Raw genomic sequence first — 24764 nt, 5'->3', positions numbered from 1 at the left:
TTACTCTTCAAAGAACTGTATATTTTTAACATTATAAAATGTCTTTAACAACAGTACTTTAATTACATAGCAATACTTGAGTATAGGCAAATCCTGTTGCAATATAAAGATAGAAGTGCAACATCAGATCTTACAAGCACCTGTAGGAATCGATATAGTAATTGCTTTCTCTGTGTCTTGCGTAGTATTGGATACGCTGGCCAGAGTCTTTTGATACTGAAATGGGCAATATGGAAATTTAAGAAATAATAAATAATAGGAGCAGTGTGATGGCTTAGAGGTGAAGACCCTCACCTCCCACTCTGAAGGTTGAGAGTTCAATCCTAGATGAGATGTTTATCAGGGTGCTAAGAGAAACTATCTGCTACGAACTCCACGTAGGCGTCAGGAAGGGCATCTGGTCAGTAAACGCTCAGCTGCATTCAGTTGCCCCGACTACAGCAAGGAATTACAGGATTGTAAAAATAAAAAATAAATAAATAGATGGTTGATGGCTAAGAATTATCTGGGTCTCCTGTTCCTGTGGATGAGGAAGTAAGTAGTGTTGAGGAAAGAGTAACTTTCCTAAATAACTCAATTAGTGTGGCTTCAGTATTTTTTCTTCTTCGCATATTTCAAAACATTTTAAGATGTCATCTATAGCTTGACTTACTTTTCCAAATATTGCATATTTGGATCCATAGCTACGATGATGTCAATGTTATCCATTCAGTCATGCCCAATTCTACGAATCCACTCTCTCCACATTTTCTGGTCTTCAGGTGTTTTATGCTCTCACTGGTTGGCTTTGGCGGTGTCTACCCACTATGATTTCATTCTCAGCATTGCTCTTTAAATCAAATGATTCCATAAATGTCAAAATGGCCTGATTTATTTCATGCAAATCTTTCAGTCAAATCCTTCAAATTATTTACAAGAGCAGCACATTTTTAAAATTGTTTTTCAAAATTCCTTGCTTGAATTTTGTGGCAACATTCTAGCATGCTGCTGCAACACGATTGATAAAATGAGGATCTTGCAGCCTTTCCAAAAGCCACCCAATATTAGTGCTTCATTCTCCATTGCAGCTGCAGCTTCAGCAAATGTAGCAATAGCTTCTTGGATCATTAATGGAAAGAGAGGAGCGAAGTTGAAAATCAGGAGTTTACAGAATAGAGAACACAAACTGCTTCACCCACATTTTATCCACAGGTTGGGTCTCTGCCTTCTGCATGATCCAGTGGGACAGAGGGAGGGAGGGAGGAAGCCCTATTCAAGCATTAGGAAGCTGATTTTTTTTTCTAGATTCAGCTATTTGAAAAAAAAATAAAATACAATAAAAAAAAAATCCTACATTGGCAACAGCCACTAAGACTATATAGCAAGCTAAAACTGCCATTCCGTCTAAATAGTTATCATCCAGGCCAGGATGTAGTAAGCTTCTACTTAATAGGACTGTATGCATTGTAATTTCTTGTATTTGGCTATCTTGTTCATAATGGAAAGCACACAAAAAGCAGGTAAGAATGCCCTGAAGGCTCCTAAAGTTATTTTGCGCGTCACTTTTCATCTTTTAAAGAGAAGCCAAATTTTTTCTCTATTGGAAAAGAAACACAAACAAAAGGCTTCCCTTACAGCAACACGCACCCGCAGGCGCCTCATTCATTCTGCACACAAGCGAAATCATACGGGGGGGGGGGGGGGGGCCAAAGGTGCTTTTTGCAAGAGGCAACTGGACTTCCTGGGTTTTCTTTGAAGACGTTTCGCTTCTCATCCAAGAAGCTTCTTCCGCTCTGACTGGGTGGGGGGGGGGGAGAAAGGATGCTGGAATTCCGCCCCCCCCCCATACAGTCAGAGCTGAAGCAGCTTCTTGGATGAGAAGCGAAACGTCTTCAAAGAAAACCCAGGAAGTCCAGTTGCCTCGTGAAGGAGAAAAAAGCACCTTCGGGACAACCGGGACCGGATGGCGGCGGAGAAGCTCCAGAGACCGATGAGGATCCCCGGGGAAGGAAACCGCCGTCGGCTGAACGCTCCTCCCAGGGTGCCGCTCGCTTCCAGGCCTAACTCCGGGGCCCGGGCGCCCGTCTGGCTCCTGAGCCGCTTCCAGCGGCCGGTCGAGAGCGACTCGCGAGGCCTCCAACCAGGGAGAAGGGAAGCTTCGGCAGAATCGTCCCCGGAGGAGAGCGGCGGTGCGGCCGAGGCCTCCTTCCCGCCACGCAGCGACCCGTAAGAGGCGGTCCCGCGGCGGGACGGGCTGCAGAGCCGAGGCCTCAGACGGTTCCATCCCCTCCGCTGCGCTTTGGCTCCCTTCGCCCCGTTTCCCGCCCGGGGAGCCCCCGCCGCCGCCCGGCTCCCTCAGAGGCCACGAGCGACGCCGCTCCGCCTGTTTCTCCCCGGGCCGCGCAGGCGCGTTCTGGGCCCCCAACCGGCGCGCGGGCCCTTTAAGAAGCAGGTAAACACAGCGCGGCTCCTCCCCTCCCCCTCCCCCCCTTCGCGTCAGTCGACGTCGCTGCCGCGCGACCGGCCCTCTTACGCCGCTGCACTGAGCCGCGCTATTCTCTAAACGCACGCGCCGCAGCGCGGCCGCTGGCGCTCGGGGATCCCTTACGCCGAATGCGTGGGGAGGCCGCCGGACGCGCGCACGCGCAGGAACCTTGCCTGGGTCGCCTGCGGGAGGGGGAGGCGGCGGCGGCAGCGGCGGCGGCGGCGGAGCAGAACATGAATGGAGCAAAATGGCGGATCATGTGCAGGTGAGGCGGAGGGGCCCGCGGCGCGCTCCCTCCCGCCGTCGCTCCGCAGCCCGGGGCCCGAGCGGGCGGATGTAAGGCCGGCGCGGCGCCCGCTCGAGGGCCGCGCCGGCGCGCCGTCCCTTCCGAGGCCGGCCGGGCGCCGGTCCCCCGCGGGATACAGGCCCGGGCACCGGGGGGCGCGCGCGGAGCAGGCCCGGGGCGCCTCTGGCGGGCGCGGGGGCCGATCTCGCGGGGCGCGGCCCGGGATCCGCGGGGGAGAAGCGGCGGGAACGCTGCCCGCCTTCCCCCGCCGGGCCTGCCGCCTCCTCCGGAGAAGGGTCCCCGCCTCTCCTCGCCGCGCTTCGTCCCGTCCCTGGCGCTCCCACCCCGGGGCCGGTTCTTGCCGGGAAACCCGGCCTCGGCCTCCCGTCCCCCGCCGGTTTCGGACGAGGGCAGGTGGGCCTGGCCGGTGCCCGGGCTTCCTTGACAGACCGACGGCCTCCCTGCCTCCTCGCACGTGGCCCCGGCCTGGGAGGCGAGAGCGGGGAAGGCGGCTGGGGTGCTGCTCCCCCGGCTGCCCTCCTGGAGTGAAAGCTGCCTCAGGAGCGATGGGGGTGGTCGGGGGGTACCCAGAGGGCATGTGTCCGTCCCCTGCCTTGTCAGGACTGGAGAGGCGCCTGATTGCCATAAGGATCCGCTGGCCCCGGCCGGGGCTCCTGTCCTTGTCCGTAGGAAGGCCAAGCCTTGAATCAAGCTGAAAGTCAGGTTGATGGGGAAGCCGGGTTCGCTTAACAACCTCACTGGCAAGAGAGGTCGTACAGTGGGGCAAAACTCACTTAACAAATGTCTCACTTAGCAGCCGAACTTTTGGGCTCGACTGTAGTCGCAAGTCAAGGGCCACCTGAACTCGAACCAACTGCCTCCCCAAAGGGTCCCTTCAACCCATCTGGCTCTCCTGTTGTCCGCCTGTCCTTGGGCTGTAAAGAAGGAAGGTCTCTCGGTGGTCTGTGATGGTCTCAGAGGCCGTGGGTGGAAATTTCACCACAATCCCCATTCTGGACATTTGTGCTGGTGGCTCAGACAGTTGTTTTATTCTCTGTAGGGAAAGGGGTTTATTTGAAGGCCTCGGCTTCAGGATTTGGAAGCTGTGAAATTCTTCTGTCAGATTTCTTCCTTAAAAATGTCTATGGAGAGTCTCAGTCCTCCAAGTCCTGGTTGTCCCAAAGGTGCTTTTTCAGAAGGCAACTGGGCTTTCTTGGTTTTTTCCTTGAAAGTGTTTCACTTCTCATCCAAGAAGCAGCTGAGTTTAGGCCGCTGGGTTAGAAAGCTGTACTAGCAGGCATAACATTTATTTTCTGAGTAAAACTTATTTTCTCAGTTATTTTCTCTTAAATTCATTATATTGAAGTAAGTAGGGTCTACTCCCGTTTAGGAAGGAAGGCTTTGCAGGACATCTGTCAGAGAAAATTGCTTGACGCATTGCTACCTTCACAGGATCCTGAATGATACAGTTTCAGACTCAGCCATGGGACTGAAACAGTATTTGACATACTTTACGATGACTTCTGGCAGGAGCATCATTGTCCAGTCTCTTCTGGAAAACCTCCACAGTCTCTGAAGGGAAGCTGTTCCATTGATTAATTGTTCTCACTGTGAGGAAATTTCTCCTTAGTTCTAGGTTGGATCCCTCCTTGATAAGTTTCCATCTGTTACTTCTTGTCCTGCCTTCAGTTGCTTTGGAGAATAGGTTGACCTCCTCTTCTTTGTGGCAGCCCCTCAAATATTGGAAGACTGCTATCATGTCACCCTAGTCCTTCTCTTCGTTGCACTGGCATACTCAGTTCCTGCAACTGTTCATCAAATGCTTTATCCTCCAGCCCCCTAATTATCTCTCTTGCTCTTCCTTGCACTCTTTTGTGAGTCTCAACATCTTTTTTGTATTGTGGTGACCAAAACTGGATGCAGTATTCCAAGTGTGGCCTTACCAGATGAAGTATCTGTCCAAGTGTGATTAGACACACAAGGAATTTGTTTCTGGTGCAGAAGCTTTCAGTGTACATGCAAAGCAACAGCATCTATCATTATCATAATACCAATAAAAGAGGGAAGTAATGAAGATAAGCAGGATAAATGGTAATACTGCAGCTGTACTGTATGAGGAAATATACATACTGTAGACATTAGATAGCACTGTGACAGAATTAGGTGTTCAGCAGATTGATGGCATGAGGGAAAAAACTGTCTCTGTGTTTAAGTTATTATTTATTTATTTATTTATTTATTTAATCACATTTTTATACCGCCCTATCTCCCAAGAGACTCAGGGCGGTTTACAGCCTAATAAAAACATACATATAAATACAAAATAAAACACCAATTAAAAAAACTAATTAAATAAGGCCGAATATTAAAACTACAGTAAGATAATAAAACCCCGTTAAAACCAAATTTAAAACTTAAAATTCTAGTCCAGTCCTGCGCAGATAAATAGATGTGTCTTAAGCTCGCAGCGAAAGGTTCGAAGGTCAGGAAGTTGGCGAAGTCCTGGGGGAAGCTCGTTCCAGAGGGTGGGAGCCCCCACAGAAAAGGCCCTTCCCCTGGGTGTCGCCAGCCGGCACTGCCTGGCTGACGGCACCCTGAGGAGTCCCTCCCTGTGAGAGCGCACGGGTCGGTGGGAGGCAATCGGTGGCAGCAGGCGGTCCCGTAAGTATCCCGGCCCTATGCCATGGAGCGCTTTGAAGATAGTTACCAAAACCTTGAAGTGCACCCGAAAGGCCACAGGTAGCCAGTGCAGTCTGCGCAGGAGAGGTGTCACATGGGAGCTACGAGGGGCTCCCTCTATCACCCGCGCAGCCGCATTCTGGACCAACTGGAGCCTCTGGGTGCTCTTCAAGGGGAGCCCCATGTAGAGAGCATTGCAGTAATCCAGACGAGATGTCACGAGAGCAAGTTGTTTTGTGCCCTGTAGCGCCACTCCGAGGGGAGGAATTGAAAGTTTGTATCCAGGATGTGAGGGGTCCTGTAGATGTAAGAGTCACCTTATAGGGGAGATGGGTGCATAAAAATGTAATAAATGACTAAACAAAGTGTGGTATCACTTCACGTGATCTTGAAGCTGTCCCTTTGTTGATGCAGTTTAGAACTGCATTGGCTTTTTTGGCTGCTGCAGCACACGGCTGGCTCATTCTAAACTGGTGGCTATTAGGATACCTAAATCCTTCTCACAGTTACTACTGTTGAGCCAGGTATCACCTATTCTATATCTCTGCATTTGTTTTTTCTTGCCTAACTGTAAAACCTTATGTTTCTCACATTATTCTGTTGGATAGGGCCCAGTATTCAAGTCTCTCAAAATCCTGTATCTTCTGAAGTATTCCCCATCCCCCATTTGCTGTTGTTGGTAAATTAGGTGAGCACCCCTTCTGTTCCCTCAGCTAAATCATTTATGAAGATGTTGAAGAGTACCGGGCCTAAGGCAGAATCTTAAGGTAGCCCACTGCATGCTTCACTCCATTTAGATGTAGTGTAGTTGGTCAGCCAGCAAATCCATCCGGTGGTGATGCTGTCTATCCCACATTTTTCAATCTTACCAAGAGGTAGGTTGTGATCTACTTTGTCAGATGCTTTACTGAAGCCTAAGTAAATTATATCCACAGCATTTCGCTGGTCCATTAATTTTGTCACTTTGTCAAAGAATGCAGTAAGATTTGTCTGGCATGATCTGTTTTTGACAAACCCCTGTTGACTTCTGGTTACGACTTTGTTTGCCTCTAGGTGTTCACAGATTCATTGCTTTCCCAGAATCTTTCCAGGTTTAGATGTCTGGCTGATAGATCTGTAGTTTTCTGGATCCATGTTTTCCCCTTGTTTGAAGATGGGAATTATAACAGCCATTTTCCAGTCCTCTGGTAGTTCCCCCGATGCTCCAGGCTCTTTGACAGACACGCTTCAATGGTTCCAAGATTACGCTTGCCAGCTCCTTCAGAATCCTGGGATGGCTCCCCTCTGGTCCTGGCGATTAAAACTCATCTAGGGTGGACAACTGTTTTCATAACATATTCTTGACTATTTTGATTTGTATTCCTAATCTGTCTCCTATATGGTGCTGTTTTTGATAAATTGTATTATATTTTTGTTTTGCATAAAGCCAGAATTAAATACTTCTGCTTTCTTCCTGCTACACGTCACCTCCTTGCTATCTTCTCCCATTAGTGGACTGATTGTTTCTAGACTTTTTTCTTGTTTCTTACATGCTGAAAAAACTTTTTTTTATTATTTTTGGCATTTGTTGCAAGTTTTAGTTTATTCTGAACCTTCCCTTCTCTGAATGTGTTCTTGCAGATTTGGGCTATTTGCTGATATTCTGTTTTAGTTATGTCTCTCTCTTTCCATTCTTTTTGTACTTGTCCTTTCTCTCTCTCAGTTTTATCAGAGAGTTCTTTATGCAACTATGCTACTTTTGTTTGTGGTATTTTATTTTTCTTTCTCAGTGGTATTGTGGTAGACTGGGCTTTAATAATCTCATTTTTCAGAATTTCCCAAGGGTCTTGAGCTGCTTTTCCCTTTAGAATTTTATCCATGGAATCCTTCCTAAGCTCTAAGTTTGTTGAAATCAGGTCTTTTAAAGTCCAAGTGATTTTGTTCTAAGGTACTGTTTGAGCTTGCATTATGTTGACTTCCAATATAACATGGTCTCTCTCCCCCTAAGTTCCCGCACTTCAACCCCTTCTAGTTTAGTTTAGTTTATCGTCATCGCACCTCGTACAACGAAATTAAATGTCATCTTCAGTGTACATTATAATTATAAAAAGAAAAAAACACAAACACACATCCTTCACATTCTATACAATTGAATTGAAAACTGATAATGCATTAATATTGCATTATTCTATCATTGAAATCAAGGTAGGTGAAGTTCCCAATTACTCCTGTGCGTAGCTTGCTCCCTGCACACCTTAACTAACTGATTAGCAAACAGAGCATCTATTTCCTCCATTTGGTTGGGTAGTATGTAATACATGCCTACGGCAATGCCATTCCTTTTTCCTTTTCTATTAATCCAAATGCGTTCTAAGTCTCGGTATAAACTTCTGGGTCCTGCCTGGAGCCTGCAGTTTTCTTGGCAAGAATTCAGAAGTGTCAGCTCCCTAGGACTGAGAAAGAATGACTGGTCCAAAGTCACAGAGCTGGTTCCGTTTCTTCAGAATCATAAATCGTACCTTGAAAGTTTTCTAGTCCAACTCCCTGCCCAGGGCAGAAGTCCTTATACCATTCGAGACAAATGGTGGTCCACTCTTTTCTTGAAAACCTCCAGCAATGATTTGCCAACTTGTGTAGTCTTTGAGATTGCAGTATTTGTAATATTTCTACAATGCTAGAACTCACGGTCTCCTAGTTTCTTGCCTGATGCCTTAAACACTATACAGATAGCCTTTGCAGAACCACAATTGACACTCGGGACTCCATTGCTAAACAAATTATTAAGTGAGACATCAGGTGATTGTGACTTGTGATTTTATACCCAGTATCTCTATTGATTCTGCTTGTCAGTAGAAAATTGGCTGTGAAGTGTGCAAATGGCAGTCACATGACCACAGGACACTGCGATGGTCATAAAGGGCCACTAGTTACAGAGTGCCTGAATCTTAGTCCTGTGTATGCAGGGACACTGAAATAGTTATAAGTGCAAGACTTGTCACATGGTTACTTTTTAGCACTAATAACTTTGAATTGTCACTAAACAGGGTAGTTACTAAGCGAGGGCTACCTGTATACCATACTGGGTCTTATATTTACCATAATTGTATATAAATTCACACTGTGAGGGCATTTCTTAAAATGGACATAACGCCTCATGGCAAGTATTACAGCTACACTAGATTGTGCCAATTTAAGAGCATTAAAACAAGCAATTTAATGGGACCCCAGTGTTTCTGTTAATGTCCCTTAGGGTGCCCACCAGCTTCCTTATCCCATTGACTCAGTTGTTTAAAAATGGTGCCCATTGAAACAAGATACAGAAAGCAGATAAAGTATGTATGTATTTAGATTTCTTTTTAATCTGGTAGCCTTCTGAGCTACTTACCTTCCCATCAAAATAGTTTGGCGAAATAGTTTGATTTTTGTTTTCCTAACTCTTCTGTAACAAATCTGACCCCATTGTATTCTGGGTTTTTTGTTTTGTTTTTGAGAGTTACCACGCTCATGGACTAAGATATAATTTCTTTCTACTATTTTTTTGCATTGTAAAGTGCCAACATTCTCTTACTGAGACAAAGCTCAGTTCCAGAGACTTAAGGTATATTCTCTGCTGGATTATCCTTACTCATTTTTCAACTAACTCTATGGCAATGATTTCCACAACCTTGGTCACTGAATCAGAGTTGATCTAGCTTTGCGCTGAATTGCTGCTATTTGCTGTTTATGCTTGGAATATCAGCAAAGACTATTTAGCTGAAAGATGGACACATCCACATACTTCTAAAAGTTGGAAGCTCTTTGCCAGTAATTTGCCAAAGATAACAGTGTCCATGATCAGGTAGATAATGTAAAAGCAGAGAAAATACAATGGCTTATCCTTCTAATGATTGGTCATCAAGGAAAAATCAACTCGAAGCATACAATATTTGAGGGGATCTGATTCAGCTGTGCCACGGACAACAGCTAAGCATAATGGAACACGTGGTTTAAACAACCCAAGCGGCTACTCTACACTTGGACTTCACCAAACTGAGAACATTGAAACCAAATTGACGACATATTCTGCCCAAAGAAGCGGAAAAGTTCCATCTTTGCCGTGATAACGTTCCCTGGAGCAGATTGTGGGGTCAGATCATGAAGGTAAAGTTCCAGTGGTGCCGTGTCAAACAGCCACCCATGATCCAGAAATTTGACGTCGGGAAGATTCCCCAGGCATGTGCAGTTGAAGATAAGAATAGATTTCAACTGCTCAGCATCACAGAAAGACAACCAGATGAGCTATGGGAGGAAACAAAAACAACCCTGACCGAAGTAGCCCACGAACTTATTCAGCAAAAGCCATTGGGGGCAGGGAGGAAAGGCAAAGACTAGATGGAAGGTTCCAGAGAGAGGCAAGAAAAGGCAAAGCAAAGTCCTGGGCTGAACAATGTAAGGACCTGGAGGAAGCAGCCATGAGGTTGTACAAGAGGGTCTTTCGCTTACACGGAGGAAGCCAGAAGAAACCCCTGCGTGGCAGGAAAGGCAGGCTGCGATCAGGGGACGTAATGGGCAGGAATTGCATGACCAACAAGCCATCAGAAAAGCTTTGAGGGTTAAATCACTTTGGTCGGGTTGCTATGATTTAGCCTTCGGAGATACTTTTGGCCTGGGTGATTGAGTCTTCGTTTATCACCCAGAGAAAGATGGCAGGAATATGCAGAACAGCTTTGGACGGACAAGGCCGAGCCATAAGAGGAGAAGCTGACCTACCAGAAATGGAACCAGATATTCTGGAGGAGGAGGAGGAGGAGGAGGAGGAGGAGGAGGAGGAGGCGGCAGTGTGGGCATTCAACTGGTTGCCTAAATGCAAAGCCCCTGCGATTCCTGCATCCAGCAAAAGCACGAGATGCGCTTTGCTAAAGTGTATGGAAAACTGGTCAGTGGCCCAAAGGACAGAGAAAGTTGATCTTTGTCCCAATACCAAAGACAGGTGATACGAAAGACTGTGGTGGTCTTCCAAGGCCTTTTAACGTGGCATTAACACTTCATGCGATCTTGACTCTAGCCCCCTCTTAGTGAAGCCTAGGATTGCATTGGGGTTTGGGGGCTGCTGCCGCCCGTGGCTGGGTCATCCTTAAGGGATGGTGCACTAGGACAGCTACCGCTGTTGAGCCAGGAAGAGTTTTTTTTAGCAGGGCATCTGTCTTGTTTTCCTGCATCCTGATGTATTTATTATTTACAGTGTGTTTGAAGATGTTATTAAAGTTTTAAGTGATTTGCCCTGAGGTGGAGCTCATTTATGTTTGGTCTTTGTGTCATTAGTTGAGAATCACTGGCTAACAGAGAGTGTTATAACCTTGAAAACGGTTGCTTAATCCCGTTGTTGTAGAGCTACAGTGAAGAGGTACCATGTTTGCTACAAGTGCATTTGCTGGAGCGCAAGTTCAGTGCTGCAGAATGTTTTATTTTCCTCACAGCTGTATAAGGGCAACGCATGGCGATCAGTGAGGTTACAGCGAAATCAGTATTTCCAATAGAAGTAGCTCACCGAATGCTCAAGGTATAAATTCATGCTTTACTAAACAACTAAGTTGGAGGTTAAAATGAAATGCCACCGGGCATACCCTTATTAAGCCTTACATTTCAGTACTCTTGGTAGAGTCTACTCTGCTTAATCAAAGAGTTGATGTTTGATATCAGAAAGATACGTTTGACATCTTTGCACCAGGCTGAAGAGAAGGGCCTGCCTTCCTCTTGAGGGCTGTGTCTCCTCTGGGAAGCCCCTGTGGGGCAGAGGCGTAGAGATCAAAGCGATGCAGATTCCCACTCGGCCTTGTAATTCACTGGGCATGTTTGGGCTACTTGCTTTATTCCATAAGAGATTGGTTGTGAAGTTAAAAGGAGAGGGGGACGGGTGGACGACAGTTGCATTGGGGAACTCACTCAGCCTTGAAACTGTGTTTGTTTTAAGAACTGTCTGGGCCCTGCAGTTGCTGAGGATGGCCTGTTTTGCTATTTTGAGGTGGGAGATGCATGAAAGGCATAAAACAGACTTAAAAGTAATGATTCTTAGAAGCTAAGAAGCCCATTTCAGAAAAATCCGAGCCCGTAGCCATCATCAAAAAGCTGCCTGCCTGCCATTGTCTGTATACATGTTTGTAAAACATAATAAAATCCTGAACAAAGAGAGACGTTACTTGGTACATTTTGCTGAGAGACGTACCACCATTCAGTACATTCTGGCTGTTTCATGCCTGCACCCTTATCTCATATGTACAGGACTCCTTTGCCAGAAAGTCTGGATGCCCAATACTGCCATTATCATGGCTCCAAGAACTGCTGTTGTCCAACTGCACTGAAGAAGAATTCCAAGTCCAAGCCCTTGTCTTCATTAGTTGGCAATTGAGAAATAAGAAGCTAATTTGGTGTTTGTTCAAAATTATCTGCATCGCTCTGGCTGAGAGGAAGATGTAGCATCAGGCACAAAAAAGTTGAATATTCATATTTGGCTGTCCCTGGCAATCTCTCAAAGCATCTTAAAAAAATATTTGAATTGTGGAAGTAAAAAAAAACGTTGGAAGTAAGTCTCTTTGCATATCCATACATTGAATCCAGCTCACACGTGATCTAATAGACTTCATATTAACATATTCCTAATAACATCCACATATTTTGCTGTTTACCTTTATTCATTTGATCAACTTACATTTCCCCCTTTCCTTCAGGACTTAGAGATTAAATACTTGACACTCTCTTGACACTTGTGCAGACTTAAATAGTGTCCAAATTTGTTTGCTCCTGGGCTTTTTGGATGTGGCTTCATTGAACTGCGTTACATTGTCAAAGAGCTTGTAAGTTTTACATAAAAGTTACCGTTTGTTAAATTTGGCAGTGAAGGCAGTCCTTGGATTAAAAACGACCAACTTAAAGACAACCTTATGTAAGATATGAAGAGGCTGCCTCCTGCTATAAATGGCAGAGCATGGAAGCTGCACCTTTTTAATGTACAGCCTGTTCTCGGGGGTTCCTGAAACCGTGCAGCTTCATCGGCTGAAGGGAGGACCATGCTCTCCACCACTTTTAGTAACGGCCAGTCCGTGTGTAGGTCTGTGTTTTCACTGAAATACAAATTTGGGTTAAAGGCAGAGTTGGGGAACGGAACTAAATTTTAATTCAGGGTTAAAAGCCTGTTACCAGAATTACATTTCAGTAGGTTTTCAGTAGTGATAACACAAAACCAGAGACTGTGTAATAGGCTATTTTTAAATGTCTGTTTCTATCATGATGTTGTATTCCAAAATGGCAGACCCACCAAATCTTAACTCAGTTCTCTTTGGTTTATTCCAGAGTCTAGCCCAGCTAGAGAATCTGTGCAAGCAACTGTATGAGACAACGGACACCACTACACGGCTCCAGGCAGAGAAAGCCCTGGTGGAATTTACTAATAGCCCGGATTGCTTGAACAAGTGCCAGCTTCTCCTTGAAAGAGGGAGTGTACGTAGACAGATAACCCACAAGGCTACTTATGAAGTGCCTGGATACTCTTTTGCAAGTTGAGGGATATATCTTGATGACCTGATGTAGGAAAGCATTTGCAACTGGCAGGTGGCAATTCTTTAAAATGTGGCTGTGCCAAATATGTCTGTGGAGATCCATGTATTGGATCATCTAATCTACGATTTAAAGTATTCGGTGAAAAATACTTTTATTATTTTATTTATTAATTAAATTTATGTGCCACCGATCTCATGGTTCAAGATTAAATATTGGTATTTTGCCATCTTGCCAATATGAGGATCACTGAGAGCCTTCAGCAGAATCACAGATTTCATCCATCCATATGAATGATTTGTTTTCTTTGTGTTTGTTTTACAGTCCTCATATTCCCAATTATTGGCAGCTACATGCCTTACAAAACTGGTGTCACGCACAAACAACCCTTTGCCCTTGGAACAACGCATAGACATACGTAAGTACAACAGCTGGATGGCTCAGCCCCAGGGTCTGGCTTGCCTAGGATCAGATGGGCTATTTGGAAAGTTTAAGAACATTTGCTGGGATAGAAAGTGAACATTCATAGCATTTTCTCTTTTAAGTTACCTATAGTGAGAAAACGTATGGATTTGCCTTGCTTGTCTTCCTTGTACCTGTTCCCTGTTCCTTGACAACACATTAAAATTACAATTTGACAAGCTGAGAAATAACTGTTTTGTAATATACTGTATCATAAAGTGCCTTTAAAACATCCCAAAAGTATGAAACATCTGTTTTGGCTGTTCTTTGAACAGAGTGAGGGAGTGTCAGACCCTGAAGGAAATGCTTAGGCATCCCCCTTTCAAAACCCCTTTCCTCCCAGGTCTGCCCCCAAGGCGGCTTCAGTCTAGGTGGGCAGGAGCAGTCAGCCTTTCAGAGGTCACCATGAGGTCTTCAGCTGACCAGTAGCAGCAGCTCTGGGTAGGAAATACAGCTGTTTCCCAATTGCCTCCCATCGACCCGTGCGCTCCCATAGGGAGGGTCTCCTCAGGGTGCCGTCGGTCAGACAATATCAGCTGGCGACCCCCAGGGGGAGGGCCTTCTCTGTGGGGGCTCCTGCCCTCTGGAACGAGCTGCCTCCAGGGTTACGTCAAATCCCTGACCTCCGGACCTTTCGCCGCGAGCTGAAGACATTTTTGTTTCATCGCGCAGGGCTGGCCTAATAGTTTTAATGGAGGTTTTTATTTTATTAGAATTTTTAGTCTCTTAGCCAAACTGAATTTAGTTTTTAAAATGTTTTTAATGTTTGTATTTTTGTTTTTTACCTGGCTGTAAACCACCCTGAGTCCTTCGGGATATAAATCAAAATAAATAAATAAATAAATAAATAAATAAATAAATAAATAAATAAATAAATAAATAAATAAATAAATAAATAAATAAATAAATATTTTTTTAAAAAAAACAAACCTCGCTTTAGCTGTGCAATAGACAGGTAATCTGGATAGGGCCCAATGGAAGCACTTTGGCCAGTTCTTGCCTGATGATGCTGAATGGCGTCTGCTCATTACAGAGCCACCCCTCTGCCTCCCCCATCCTTGTTTTCTTTTTCCCCATGCAGGGCACACGGTGGGTCTTCCATGCAATAAGTCGCAGGTGCCGTTTGCAGCCTTAGTCCCAATTGTGCATGTATTCACTTCAGGGGCGGTGAACTTTTCTCAACACAAACTTTCCTAAACACTCTTCCTCATTTGATGCATCTGTTTCAGGGAATTATGTGCTCAATTACCTTGCTACCAGACCTAAGCTGGCCACATTTGTTACACAAGCACTAATTCAGCTCTATGCTAGGATCACAAAGCTGGGCTGGTTTGACTGTCAGAAGGATGAATATGTTTTCAGAAACGTCATCACTGATGTCACAAGATTTTTGCAGGTCAGTGTGCTATCTCGTCTACTTTTCATTTGCACCTAAGGGCTTTGGCTGGTGATTTCTACCTCTTTTTCCTTGATAGTAGGCTTGTTTCACACAACCAGTGTTCCTGGGTACTGTTGTGGGTTTCAGGACAACAAAAAGAAAACTGCAGAGCCAAATGCTGAAATTCTTATCTGCCCCAATCACTAGATCAAAGGTCTCCACCATCTAGCTTCCTGTTTCTTAGAGTGCCCAACCAAAAGCTTCCAGGAAGAGGAACTAGAAGTTGGTAAAGTTTAGGTGAGGACCAGTAGCTCCAAAGCCACCTAATTCAATATCCATCACCAGCAACAACCTCTCCCCCCAGGCTTCCTCAAACAGCCTCCTTCTATGACTGGAATATTTCTTCTGATGCTTAGCTAAAATTTGTTCTCCTGACTGGGCGGTCCTTCGGGCTGCCTATTGGAGTGACAGTATTGAAGAGCAGAGATTAAGAGGAAGGGGCATGGCAGAATCCTGTTCTGCCGTGAATTGTATAACAAGCTTTTAGCATATTTCACATGTATAAGGAAAATAAAGATAAAAAGACAGCGCAGCATCTGCTGGGCACATAGTTGGATTTTGTTATAGTTTTACTCTCTATCAAACAATTATAGGACAGCCAGGCCTGCAAGGGGCCCATAATTAGCAACTATTGCAAGTGAATCTCAGTTGCCTGCAAAATGTGGTCAGAGGCCTTCCTGAAGCCCAGCAAAGAAACTTCTAGTAGTATTCCACTTTGGAGAAGGGACATACTTGTGACTTGTGAGGGAGGACTGCCAGACAGAATAGTAATAAATGTAAGCCATAAACTACAACAATAGAGACCGCTCTGCCAGAGGGATCTTTTCTGCTTTCTCCTTCTCTAGGACAGTGTTGAGCACTGCATCATAGGAGTGACAATCTTGTCTCAGCTAACAAATGAAATTAATCAAGTAAGTGCTTCAGCCTTCCTCGGTGAAGTAAGTGTCAACTTTATTCATTCATTTTGCCTTGTGCTGCTTTGTGCCTGTGTGCTGAGTTGTTTGTACAGACATGTGCTGCTCTGGTCAGAAACTGATACTCCACTGGAGTTTGAAGTTTACCATCTCTGGCATAATTCCTGAGCTATAGAAGTAGAGCTTTGGATAGAGCAGAGATAACCCTCTGTTCAATAATATTGGGAAGGTTCACAATGAGCTTTCCATTTTTGTAACTCCTCCTTTGGAGAAGTCTTTCCTAATAGCTACTTGCTTCCATCCTGCATGATAACCATCAGAGTTCTGGTTGAACTCAAAGGCTGGCATGTTCCCCACGCCAGGGTGTGGTCTTATCTTCTTCTGAAGTACAGATGGCAACCCTTGTCCTCCAAATTTTGATAGGTCTGGAGCAAGCCACTCCTTCAGCAGTCCTAGCCTTCCGCTGGGCTATCTCTGTAGAGAAGCTTAAAGGATCTTGACTGACAAGTCGTCAGGAGGGACCAGGGATATTGGTTTGGACTCTCCGCTTGATGTGCACGGGAGGTTGTTTGGACTCTGAAACTGCAGCTCTGTAGTCATGCCAAGAAACACAGAGAGCCTCTCCTTCGGTTGGAAGTCAGCTTATCCACTCTATTGCAGGAAAGTACAGTGTAGTAAAGAGAATTTAAGAATTACTCTCTTCATTTTTTTCACCCTTAATGGAACAAGAATCTGGCTTTGCTGCAAACCTGGTGTTGTGTCTTCACCCCCCGAGCCGGCCCTGCTGCCAGAATGTGACTTGGAAAGTGAGGGGGAAGGGCCGTCAGGACTTACCTCAGGAGCACCGGCTCCCCTGGCTCAGCTCCAGGAGCCAGAAGGGGCCTCTGGTGGCTCAGACCGCTAAGACAGTCTGTTATTAACACAGCTGCTTGCAATTACTGCAGGTTCAAGTCCCACCAGGCCCAAGGTTGACTCAGCCTTCCATCCTTTATAAGGTAGGTAAAATGAGGACCCAGATTGTTGGGGGCAATAAGTTGACTTTGTATATAATATACAAATGGATGAAGACTATTGCTTAACATAGTGTAAGCCGCCCTGAGTCTTCGGAGAAGGGCGGGATATAAATGCAAATAAAAAAAAGAAGAAGCAGGCCAGGTGGAAGAAATAATAAGGCCTCCATCCCCTGACTCTTCCCCCCCCCCAGGCCACGCCTTCAGACCCAGCTGACTGCAATCAGGATTGGTTGAATCCTAGGTTTCGTAGGCAGGAGAGCAGGGAACAACAGAAGCAAGGGTGGGGCAGGCCTAGGAAGTGCTGAGTCATGAAGCCACACCCCACAGGATATAAAAGGCAGCAAGAGCTGGTGTGTCTCTTTGTAACAGGCAAATCCACTGATTGACTAGAGCTGAAATTTGTGACTTACCAGCGTCGTGGAAGATAACGAGGGCTCTTGGCAGACGCTGGCTCTTTTGCCCCCAGAGCTGATAGTGCCGGCTAATTAAGCCATCATTCGGACGGAGGCGGAGGAGGACAGAACACCTGGCTGTATCGTTTTTTTTCTAATCCCAAGGCAGGCTTGCTGACTTCTACTAACAAGCATGCAGATATTTGGAAAGCCTGGCCTGAAAGTGGTAAAATTGAACAGAGGTTTAGGGGAGATCTTTGATGGTCTCTGTTGTTGGTTGAAACCAACCGAAGGCTAATGGCCCAGGACTTGGGAGCAAGCGCTTGGAAAGCATTTCTCTTTTCATCTGGCAGCAGGTGGTCCAATGTGATCGCGTCAGGTCACAAGTCCCCAGTGCTCCCTCTGAGGTAGGGGGTGGGTGGGGGTCAGAAGTGAGGACAAGAGATGCCTTGCAAAGGGCAGGCCCATCTCCTCCTTCCAGGGAAGGTGCCTGTTGCTCCTCCACTGCTGATTCTCCGCAGACACGGGCAGTGGGGCTGAAAAGGGTGAGGGTCGGCTGTAGTCCAGGAAGATGACGGACCTCCAACTGGTGTAGCAAAGAGATAAAATCCAGGCACCAATGATGGTGTAACCCATTGATTTGACAGGTTTTGTGTGCCCCCCCTCCCCAAATTCCCAGTTACTACTATAACTTTTAGTACATAAGTAAAAACACCTTTAAAAATACAGGGGGGGAAAAAGATGGTGAACATGGCAAGAATCAGACGGAAATGCAAAGGAAGGAAGAAACCCACACAATCTTTTGCTCCCTTTCACCAAGTGCCAGGGAGAAGAACTGGAACTTGAACCCCTTTCCAAAGCACCTGGATCTTGGGGGGACCCTCATTTGAGGGGGCAGGTCCTGCTGTCCAGAAGGTGCACTTCCGGGATTCTGGCCAATGGCATTGTGCACCAACCCAGCCAGATTGATCTGGCCTAGCAGAGGCTGCCTGATGCTTAAGCAACAATAGATTCTTGACTTTCTAGAATCTTTGCTGTGCCCGTATAGTACAGTAGTGAGCAATTCTTTGGTGTTCCTGGGCGTTTTAGATTCTGCCAGTGTACAGATAAAATAATTCCTGTCATTTATCCTTTTCTTCAAAAGAGAAATGGAAGCAACTGCTGACAACTGAATGAGAAATAGGATGTTTTCAGGCAGTGGATCATACACTCTATAATCAGCCCATGGCAGTTCTACCTTGCTGAGATCTCCATCTTCATTAGTAAGATTGTCTTAAAATTATCAGGATTCTCTAGTGGACAACCAGTAGAAAGGCACCTGTGGGATGCTCTTACTATCCCAGTCTTGCTAGCATCCTAACACACACAGAAGAGGAGGGAAGGGTTAAAAAGCGCATAGGAAAAAAAGACAGGTATAATCAGATTTCATAACTTTTCACTCCCTAAAAGATTACAAATGTATCTCTTCTTTTATAACCCATCCCTGATCTATATGCAAATTCTAAAATCATCAAGCTTCCAATCCTGCTATTGGTAAAGGATTATCGGAGCTTTATAGAAACATTTCTTATTTCAACCATCATCATAAAAAACATTCTGCTTTATACCCTTTCCTTTTACTTCTGATAATCTTGATTCTAATTCATTCAGATGTTGTAGGATTTGTTCTGTCTTTAGTTTTTTTTTCCCCATCCCAAAAGCTTCTTCGAACTTTAGTAGCAATCTTTTGTAAAATCGGTAGAAAGACATTGTGCGCTCATTGTGGAGGGAGACCATCCACTCTGCTGCTTCCAAGGCCATAGTCACGCATCTGATCTGGGCTGCCTCTGCAGCTAGATCTGCTCTGTATCCCTGCACATCCCTGCTCAACACCTGGGCAAGGAAAAACCCCAGGTGCTTTGGATCTCTTCTGTACTTCAAGCCCAGGACTGTGGGCCTCAGGATCCCCTGCTGCGGGAGGAAGGCCACCCCTTGTGAAAGAGGCTGCACCGCCTGAGCATCCGGTGGTGGGCCTGCTTGGGCCGGAGTGGGTCAAGGTGAGACTGCCAGCCCCTGGCCACCTGCACTAGGATGCCGTCTCCCATCGGTCCCGGCATGGGTTGAGGTTCGGCCAGCTGGCCTAGGAGTTATTTGGTTCGCCGGTTCCCGAAGGCATCTCTCAGTACCCTTCGGGCTTGTTCCACCAGGTCTTCCTGCTCGTCCAGCTCCCCTTGGAGTTCTTCCTTGCCCTGACCACCATGTTTCTCCCGCCTCCTGGCTCTGCAGCTTCTCTGGGTATATGTCGCACCAAGGGCTTTCTCCTTCTTCTTCTTCTTCTTCATCTTTCATCCCAGGGGGCCCAACCACCGGGGTTTCGGGGCTTCCTTGCCGATGTTCACATTTCCCGGCCATTCGAGCTCCAAGTGATGCAGCTTGGCAGGGGGCCCTCCACAAGCTCCAACTTCTTCCAAGCCAGTTTCGGGGCTTGTCATTTTTTGCTCAGTTCCCTCGGTAGACTTTGGTCTCCTGGCTGACAGCTACAGCAGAGCTTGCCTACTTTCAGGCTGGCCTCAGCTTCTTTCCCACCCTTGACTCTGTAGTTGTTAGAGAAAAGGTGCTGACTGCAGTGTAGCAGGGCAAGGTCTGAAGAAGAAAATGCACAAAAATCATATCTTGAAAGCAATCCCAATGTCCAAAACCCTCCCCCCTCTAGGAGAACAGTCCAATCAGGTTCTGTTCCGATGTTTTGGGAACCAGGTGCCTCAGGCGCCCTTTTAATTTCCTTTCCCAGGGCCGCTTCAAAGAAAACGAAGATGACAGCTGACACATTATCCAGATTATATTCTTGATCTATCATTTGTATCTCCACTTTGATTTTCAAAGTTTTATCCAACTCTTCTATCCAATAGAAAGTCCTTGTCTCAGTCATTCTCTTGGCTTGTCATTTGTGTTTCCATTTTAACTGTTTTCCCAGTCTCATAATCTACACTTTTTAAATTATCCAATATTTCTGCTTATGATATTTCTGCAGTAGGCAAAATTTGTTGCACATCTGCCATCCCTTCATTAACATCTTTTGGAAATATAGAATTTTTTTTTTAGAATAGAATTTTTTATTGGCCAAGTGTGATTGGACACACAAGGAATTTGTCTTGGTGCATATGCTCTCAGTGAACATAAAAGAAAAGATACGTTCATCAAGGTACAACATTTACAACACAATTGGTGGTCAATATATCAATATAAATCATAAGAATTGCCAGCAACAAGTTATAGTCATACAGTCATAAGTAGAAAGAGATTGGTGATGGGAACTATGAAACGATTAATAGTAGTGCAGATTCAGTAAATAGTCTGACAGTGTTGATGGAATTATTTGTTTAGCAGAGTGATGGCCTTCGGGAAAAAACTGTTCTTGTGTCTAGTTGTTCTGGTGTGCAGTGCTCTATAGCGTCGTTTTGAGGGTAGGAGTTGAAACAGTTTATGTCCAGGATGCGAGTGATCTGCAAATATTTTCACGGCCCTCTTCTTGATTCGTGCAGTATACAGGTCCTCAATGGAAGGCAGGTTGGTAGCAATTATTTTTTCTGCAGTTCTAATTATCCTCTGAAGTCTGTTTCTATCTTGTTGGGTTGCAGAACCAAACCAGACAGTTATAGAGGTGAAGATGACAGACTCAATAATTCCTCTGTAGAACTGGATCAGCAGCTCCTTGGGCAGTTTGAGCTTTCTGAGTTGGCACAGAAAGAACATTCTTTGTTGTGCTTTTTTGATGACGTTTTTGATGTTGTCCATTTTAGAACTTGCAATACGGTAGAACCTAGAAATTTGAAGGTCTCTACTGTTGATACTGTGTTGTCTAGTATAGTAAGAGGTGGAAGGGTTTCTCCTAAAGTCTACCACCATTTCTACGGTTTTGAGTGTCTTCAGTTCCAGATTGTTCCAGTCACACTACGAGGCTAGTTGTTCAACTTCCTGTCTGTATACGGATTCATCATTGTCTGGAATGAGACCGATCACTGTTGTGTCATCTGCGAACTTCAGTAGTTTAACAGATGGATCGTTAGAGATGCAGTCATTGGTATAGAGAGAGAAGAGAAGTGGGGAGAGCACACAGCCTTGGGGCCCCCTGTGCTAATTCTACAGGTATCCGATGTGATTCTGCTTAGCTTCATCTCTGCTTCCTGTCTGTTAGGAATCTTATGATCCGCTTACAAGTCTGTTCAGGTACCTGTAGCTGGTTTAGCTTAGTTAGAAGAGTGTCTGGAATGATGGTATTGAATGCTGGATAGGCTGGTTAAATGAGAACTTCAGCTATCCATAGGCACACTGGAAGTTGAATCCTGCACTGGGGCACTTGACCACTAAAAGACCCTTTGGCCAGGCCAGCCACCCCACCCCACCACGTCAAGTGTCTCTGGGCACTTGTTAGATGCAGTCATTGGTATACAGAGAGAAGAGAAATGGGAGAGCACACAGCCTTGGGGCCCCCTGTGCTAATTGTACAGGTATCTGCTTAGCTTCACCTGCTGCTTCCTGTTTGTTAGGAAGCTTATGAACCACTTACAAGTGTGTTCAGGTACCTGTAGCTGGTTTAACTTAATTAGAAGAGTGTCTGGAATGATGGTAGTGAATGCTGAACTAAAGTCCACAAAGAGGACCCTTGCATAGGTCTTTGGAGATTCAAGATGTTGTAGGATGTAGTGCAGAGCCATAGTTACAGCATCATCTGTTGATCTATTTGCTCAGTAGGCAAATTGCAAGGGGTCTAACAGCGGATCCCTGATGGTTTTCAAGTGGGACAGCACTAGCCTTTCAAAGGTTTTCATGACTACAGATGTTAGACCAACTGTTCTGTAGTCACTCAGTTCCTTGATGGTGGGCTTTTTCGGCACTGGGATGATAGTAGAGCATTTGAAGCAAGAAGGAACATAGCACATCTCTAGTGATTTATTGAAGATACGGGTGAAGATGGGGGCCAATTGGTCAGCACATAAGCAAGTAGTAGTTTAAGCAAGTAGTAGTTATCTTGTCTGGGCCTGGAGCTTTTCCTGGCTTTTGTCTGTGAAATAGGTCTTGCACTTCCTTTTCTGTGATCACTAGGGGTTGTGAACCCAGTGGGATGGGGTCAGTTGTAGGAGGTTTGGCTGTTGTTGGTGTGTCTGAGATGGGGGTTGTGGAGATAGGTGGCTGTAGTTTTACTTCAAACCTGCAGTAAAACACATTCAGGTCATCTGCCAGTTGTTGATTTCCTTCAGCTTGGGAAGAAGGTTTGCCGTAGCCGGTGATATTTTTAAGAGTTTTCCACATGTTTGCTAGTTCATTTGTTGAGAACTGATTCTTTAGCTTTTCAGAGTAGCTTCTCTTTGCTGCTCTGATCTCCATTGTTAATACATTTCTGGCCTGATTGTACAGCATTTTATCACCTCTTCTGTAGGCTTCCTTTTTGGAACAACGCAGCTGCTTAAGTTTAGCTGTAAACCAAGATTTGTTGTTACTGTATATTCGCAAATTCCTGGTCGGAACACATAGGTCTTCACAGAAGCTGACATATGATGTTACAGTTCATCTAAGTCTGCAGAGGTACTTTAAAAAACATTCCAATCAGTGCAGTCAAGGCAGGCCTGTAGCTTTAACTTTGCCTCCTTCATCCAGGTCTTCACTGATTTAATTGTTGGTTTTGTGGTTTTAAGTCTTTGCATGTAAGCAGGTATAAGGCAAATCATGCAATGATCAGAGTATCCCACAGCTGCTCATGTTAAAACCAATGTAACAATGATGCTTTTCTACAAAGAGCCCAAGAGCCATTGCTGCTCTTTTAAGCCTTATGGGAGGGGCCAATCATCTCTTGGCCTTACTCCCGAGTCATCCTTTTCACTTCAGCTGCTCTTGCCTTCTGGCAGCTCTTCGCATGCATGCACTAGGAACAGGCTCCTCCTGTTCCTCTGCCTTACTACTGTCAGCCTCTGGAGGCTCTGGAATCCGCGCATCGCTCCTAAATGTCCCTGGCCCCATCTCTGCCTCCGACGCAGAACCCTCGTCCGGGCCTTCCCCTGACTCCAAGACTGGCCCTTTGTCCTCCTCAGCCTCCTCACTGTCCGACTCCACTGCCAGCTCTGCAGGCTGCTGGTGGATCACAACACTGATATCATTGATCTTATAACTACCGGTACTAAATTCTGGCCTCATTCTTGGAAAATCTCCAGGAATATTTCAAATTTCAAATGTTACGTTGTTTTATAAATCATCACACTAACAAAAAACCAAAGCCAAAGACACTGCCTGGAGTCTTTAGTCCTCTCTAGTGTCCAATTTTGGATATCATAAAGTCTCAAATTTCTATAATTACTAAAGTGAGACAAAACAATTTGCTTCTCCTGAAAAGCTGTTTGTTTATATAATTCTTTCCCAAATCTTACAGTACAACTCTCAAAATTCCAAATTTGTCTGGCCCCTTAATTTGTTTATAACTTTCTTAGATCAAACTCTTATTTAGCTTTTTACAATTTATTTACAATTCTTTACATTCTTAAACCTAGGTTTAATTTATTTTTTACTTCAAGAAGAAGGTAAACTCACCAGATGGCTTTTCAAACTTGTTGTTCCAAAAATCTCTAATAGCCTTAAGGTAGTTAAATAGACACTTTCCAAAAGTGAGGTTAACTAAAGTCTAACAGTTGTGAGCATGAAGGCTATTGAAGGGAACATCTTCCTAGGAGGAGGAGCCATCTGGAGCACATCTGCCAGGGCCATCATGCCTCCCCGAGACATCCTTGTTCTTGTTTTCTTCATGAGCATTTAAGGTCTAACGGTAACTTGCTTTTTTTTTCTCCCTTTCTCAATCTCCAGGCAGACACTACACATCCTTTGACCAAGCACAGGAAAATTGCTTCCTCATTCCGAGACTCATCATTGTTTGATATTTTTACACTCTCCTGCAATTTATTAAAACAGGTAAGAAAACTCGAAACCTTGGTGCTCAATCTCAACAAATAAGTAAAATTATTAAGGTAAAACGATTAAGCTTGCCATCAGAAGTTGTGAATACTTCATCCCTGGAGGTTTTTAAGAAGAGACTGGACAGTCACTTGTCTGAAATGCTATAGGGTCTCCTGCTTGAACAGGGGGGGTGGACTAGAAGACCTCCAAGGTACCTTCCAGCTCTATACTGATTGATTGATTGATTGAAAATGATCAGGCTGTAGATTTAGAGCTCTGAAAATCTCTAACTTCAATCTGGTATGGCAGCTTCTGTGTATGATAAGTAGGATTGTTAGGCTCTGCTGGCAAGAAGCTGGGCTAATGTCTTAAAAATTGAGCCCGTTTTGCTTTTCTGTTGTTTTAGGCTTCAGGAAAAAACCTTAATTTGAATGACGAAAGTCAGCATGGTCTTCTTATGCAGCTTCTCAAGCTCACACACAATTGTTTGAACTTTGACTTCATTGGTACATCAACAGATGAGTCCTCCGACGACCTCTGCACAGTGCAGATCCCCACCAGCTGGAGATCAGGTAGAGGGCTGAGTTGCTCTGGTGTTTTAAGTTGCATTGAAGGGTTGCAGTTCTATACCTTTCTTGATCCTTGCAGACATCATTTGAGTCACATTGTGCAGGCCTTCACCAATCTTG

The 24764-nt window shown here is 45.2% G+C and overlaps 1 protein-coding gene across 2 annotated transcripts in view; it reads left to right on the top strand.

Moving 5' to 3' along the window:
• The first annotated feature begins 2495 nt into the window (after window positions 1-2495).
• Window positions 2496-24764, top strand: part of XPO7 (exportin 7) — a 46225-nt gene continuing 23956 nt past the window's right edge. The window contains exons 1-7 of one of the 2 annotated variants that reach the window (XM_058194228.1): window positions 2496-2729; window positions 12735-12881; window positions 13263-13356; window positions 14630-14796; window positions 15684-15749; window positions 23986-24090; window positions 24482-24647. In XM_058194228.1, coding sequence (XP_058050211.1) covers window positions 2712-2729; window positions 12735-12881; window positions 13263-13356; window positions 14630-14796; window positions 15684-15749; window positions 23986-24090; window positions 24482-24647 — 763 coding nt within the window. In that variant the 5' untranslated portion in view covers window positions 2496-2711. Of the gene's footprint in view, window positions 2730-12734; window positions 12882-13262; window positions 13357-14629; window positions 14797-15683; window positions 15777-23985; window positions 24091-24481; window positions 24648-24764 lie in introns of both variants that reach the window. The other variant, XM_058194227.1, reaches the window with a different exon arrangement.

This window comes from Ahaetulla prasina, chromosome 9, assembly GCF_028640845.1.
Source record: "Ahaetulla prasina isolate Xishuangbanna chromosome 9, ASM2864084v1, whole genome shotgun sequence".
Lineage (NCBI taxonomy): Eukaryota > Metazoa > Chordata > Lepidosauria > Squamata > Colubridae > Ahaetulla > Ahaetulla prasina.
This window is presented reverse-complemented; position numbering and strand designations above follow the sequence as displayed.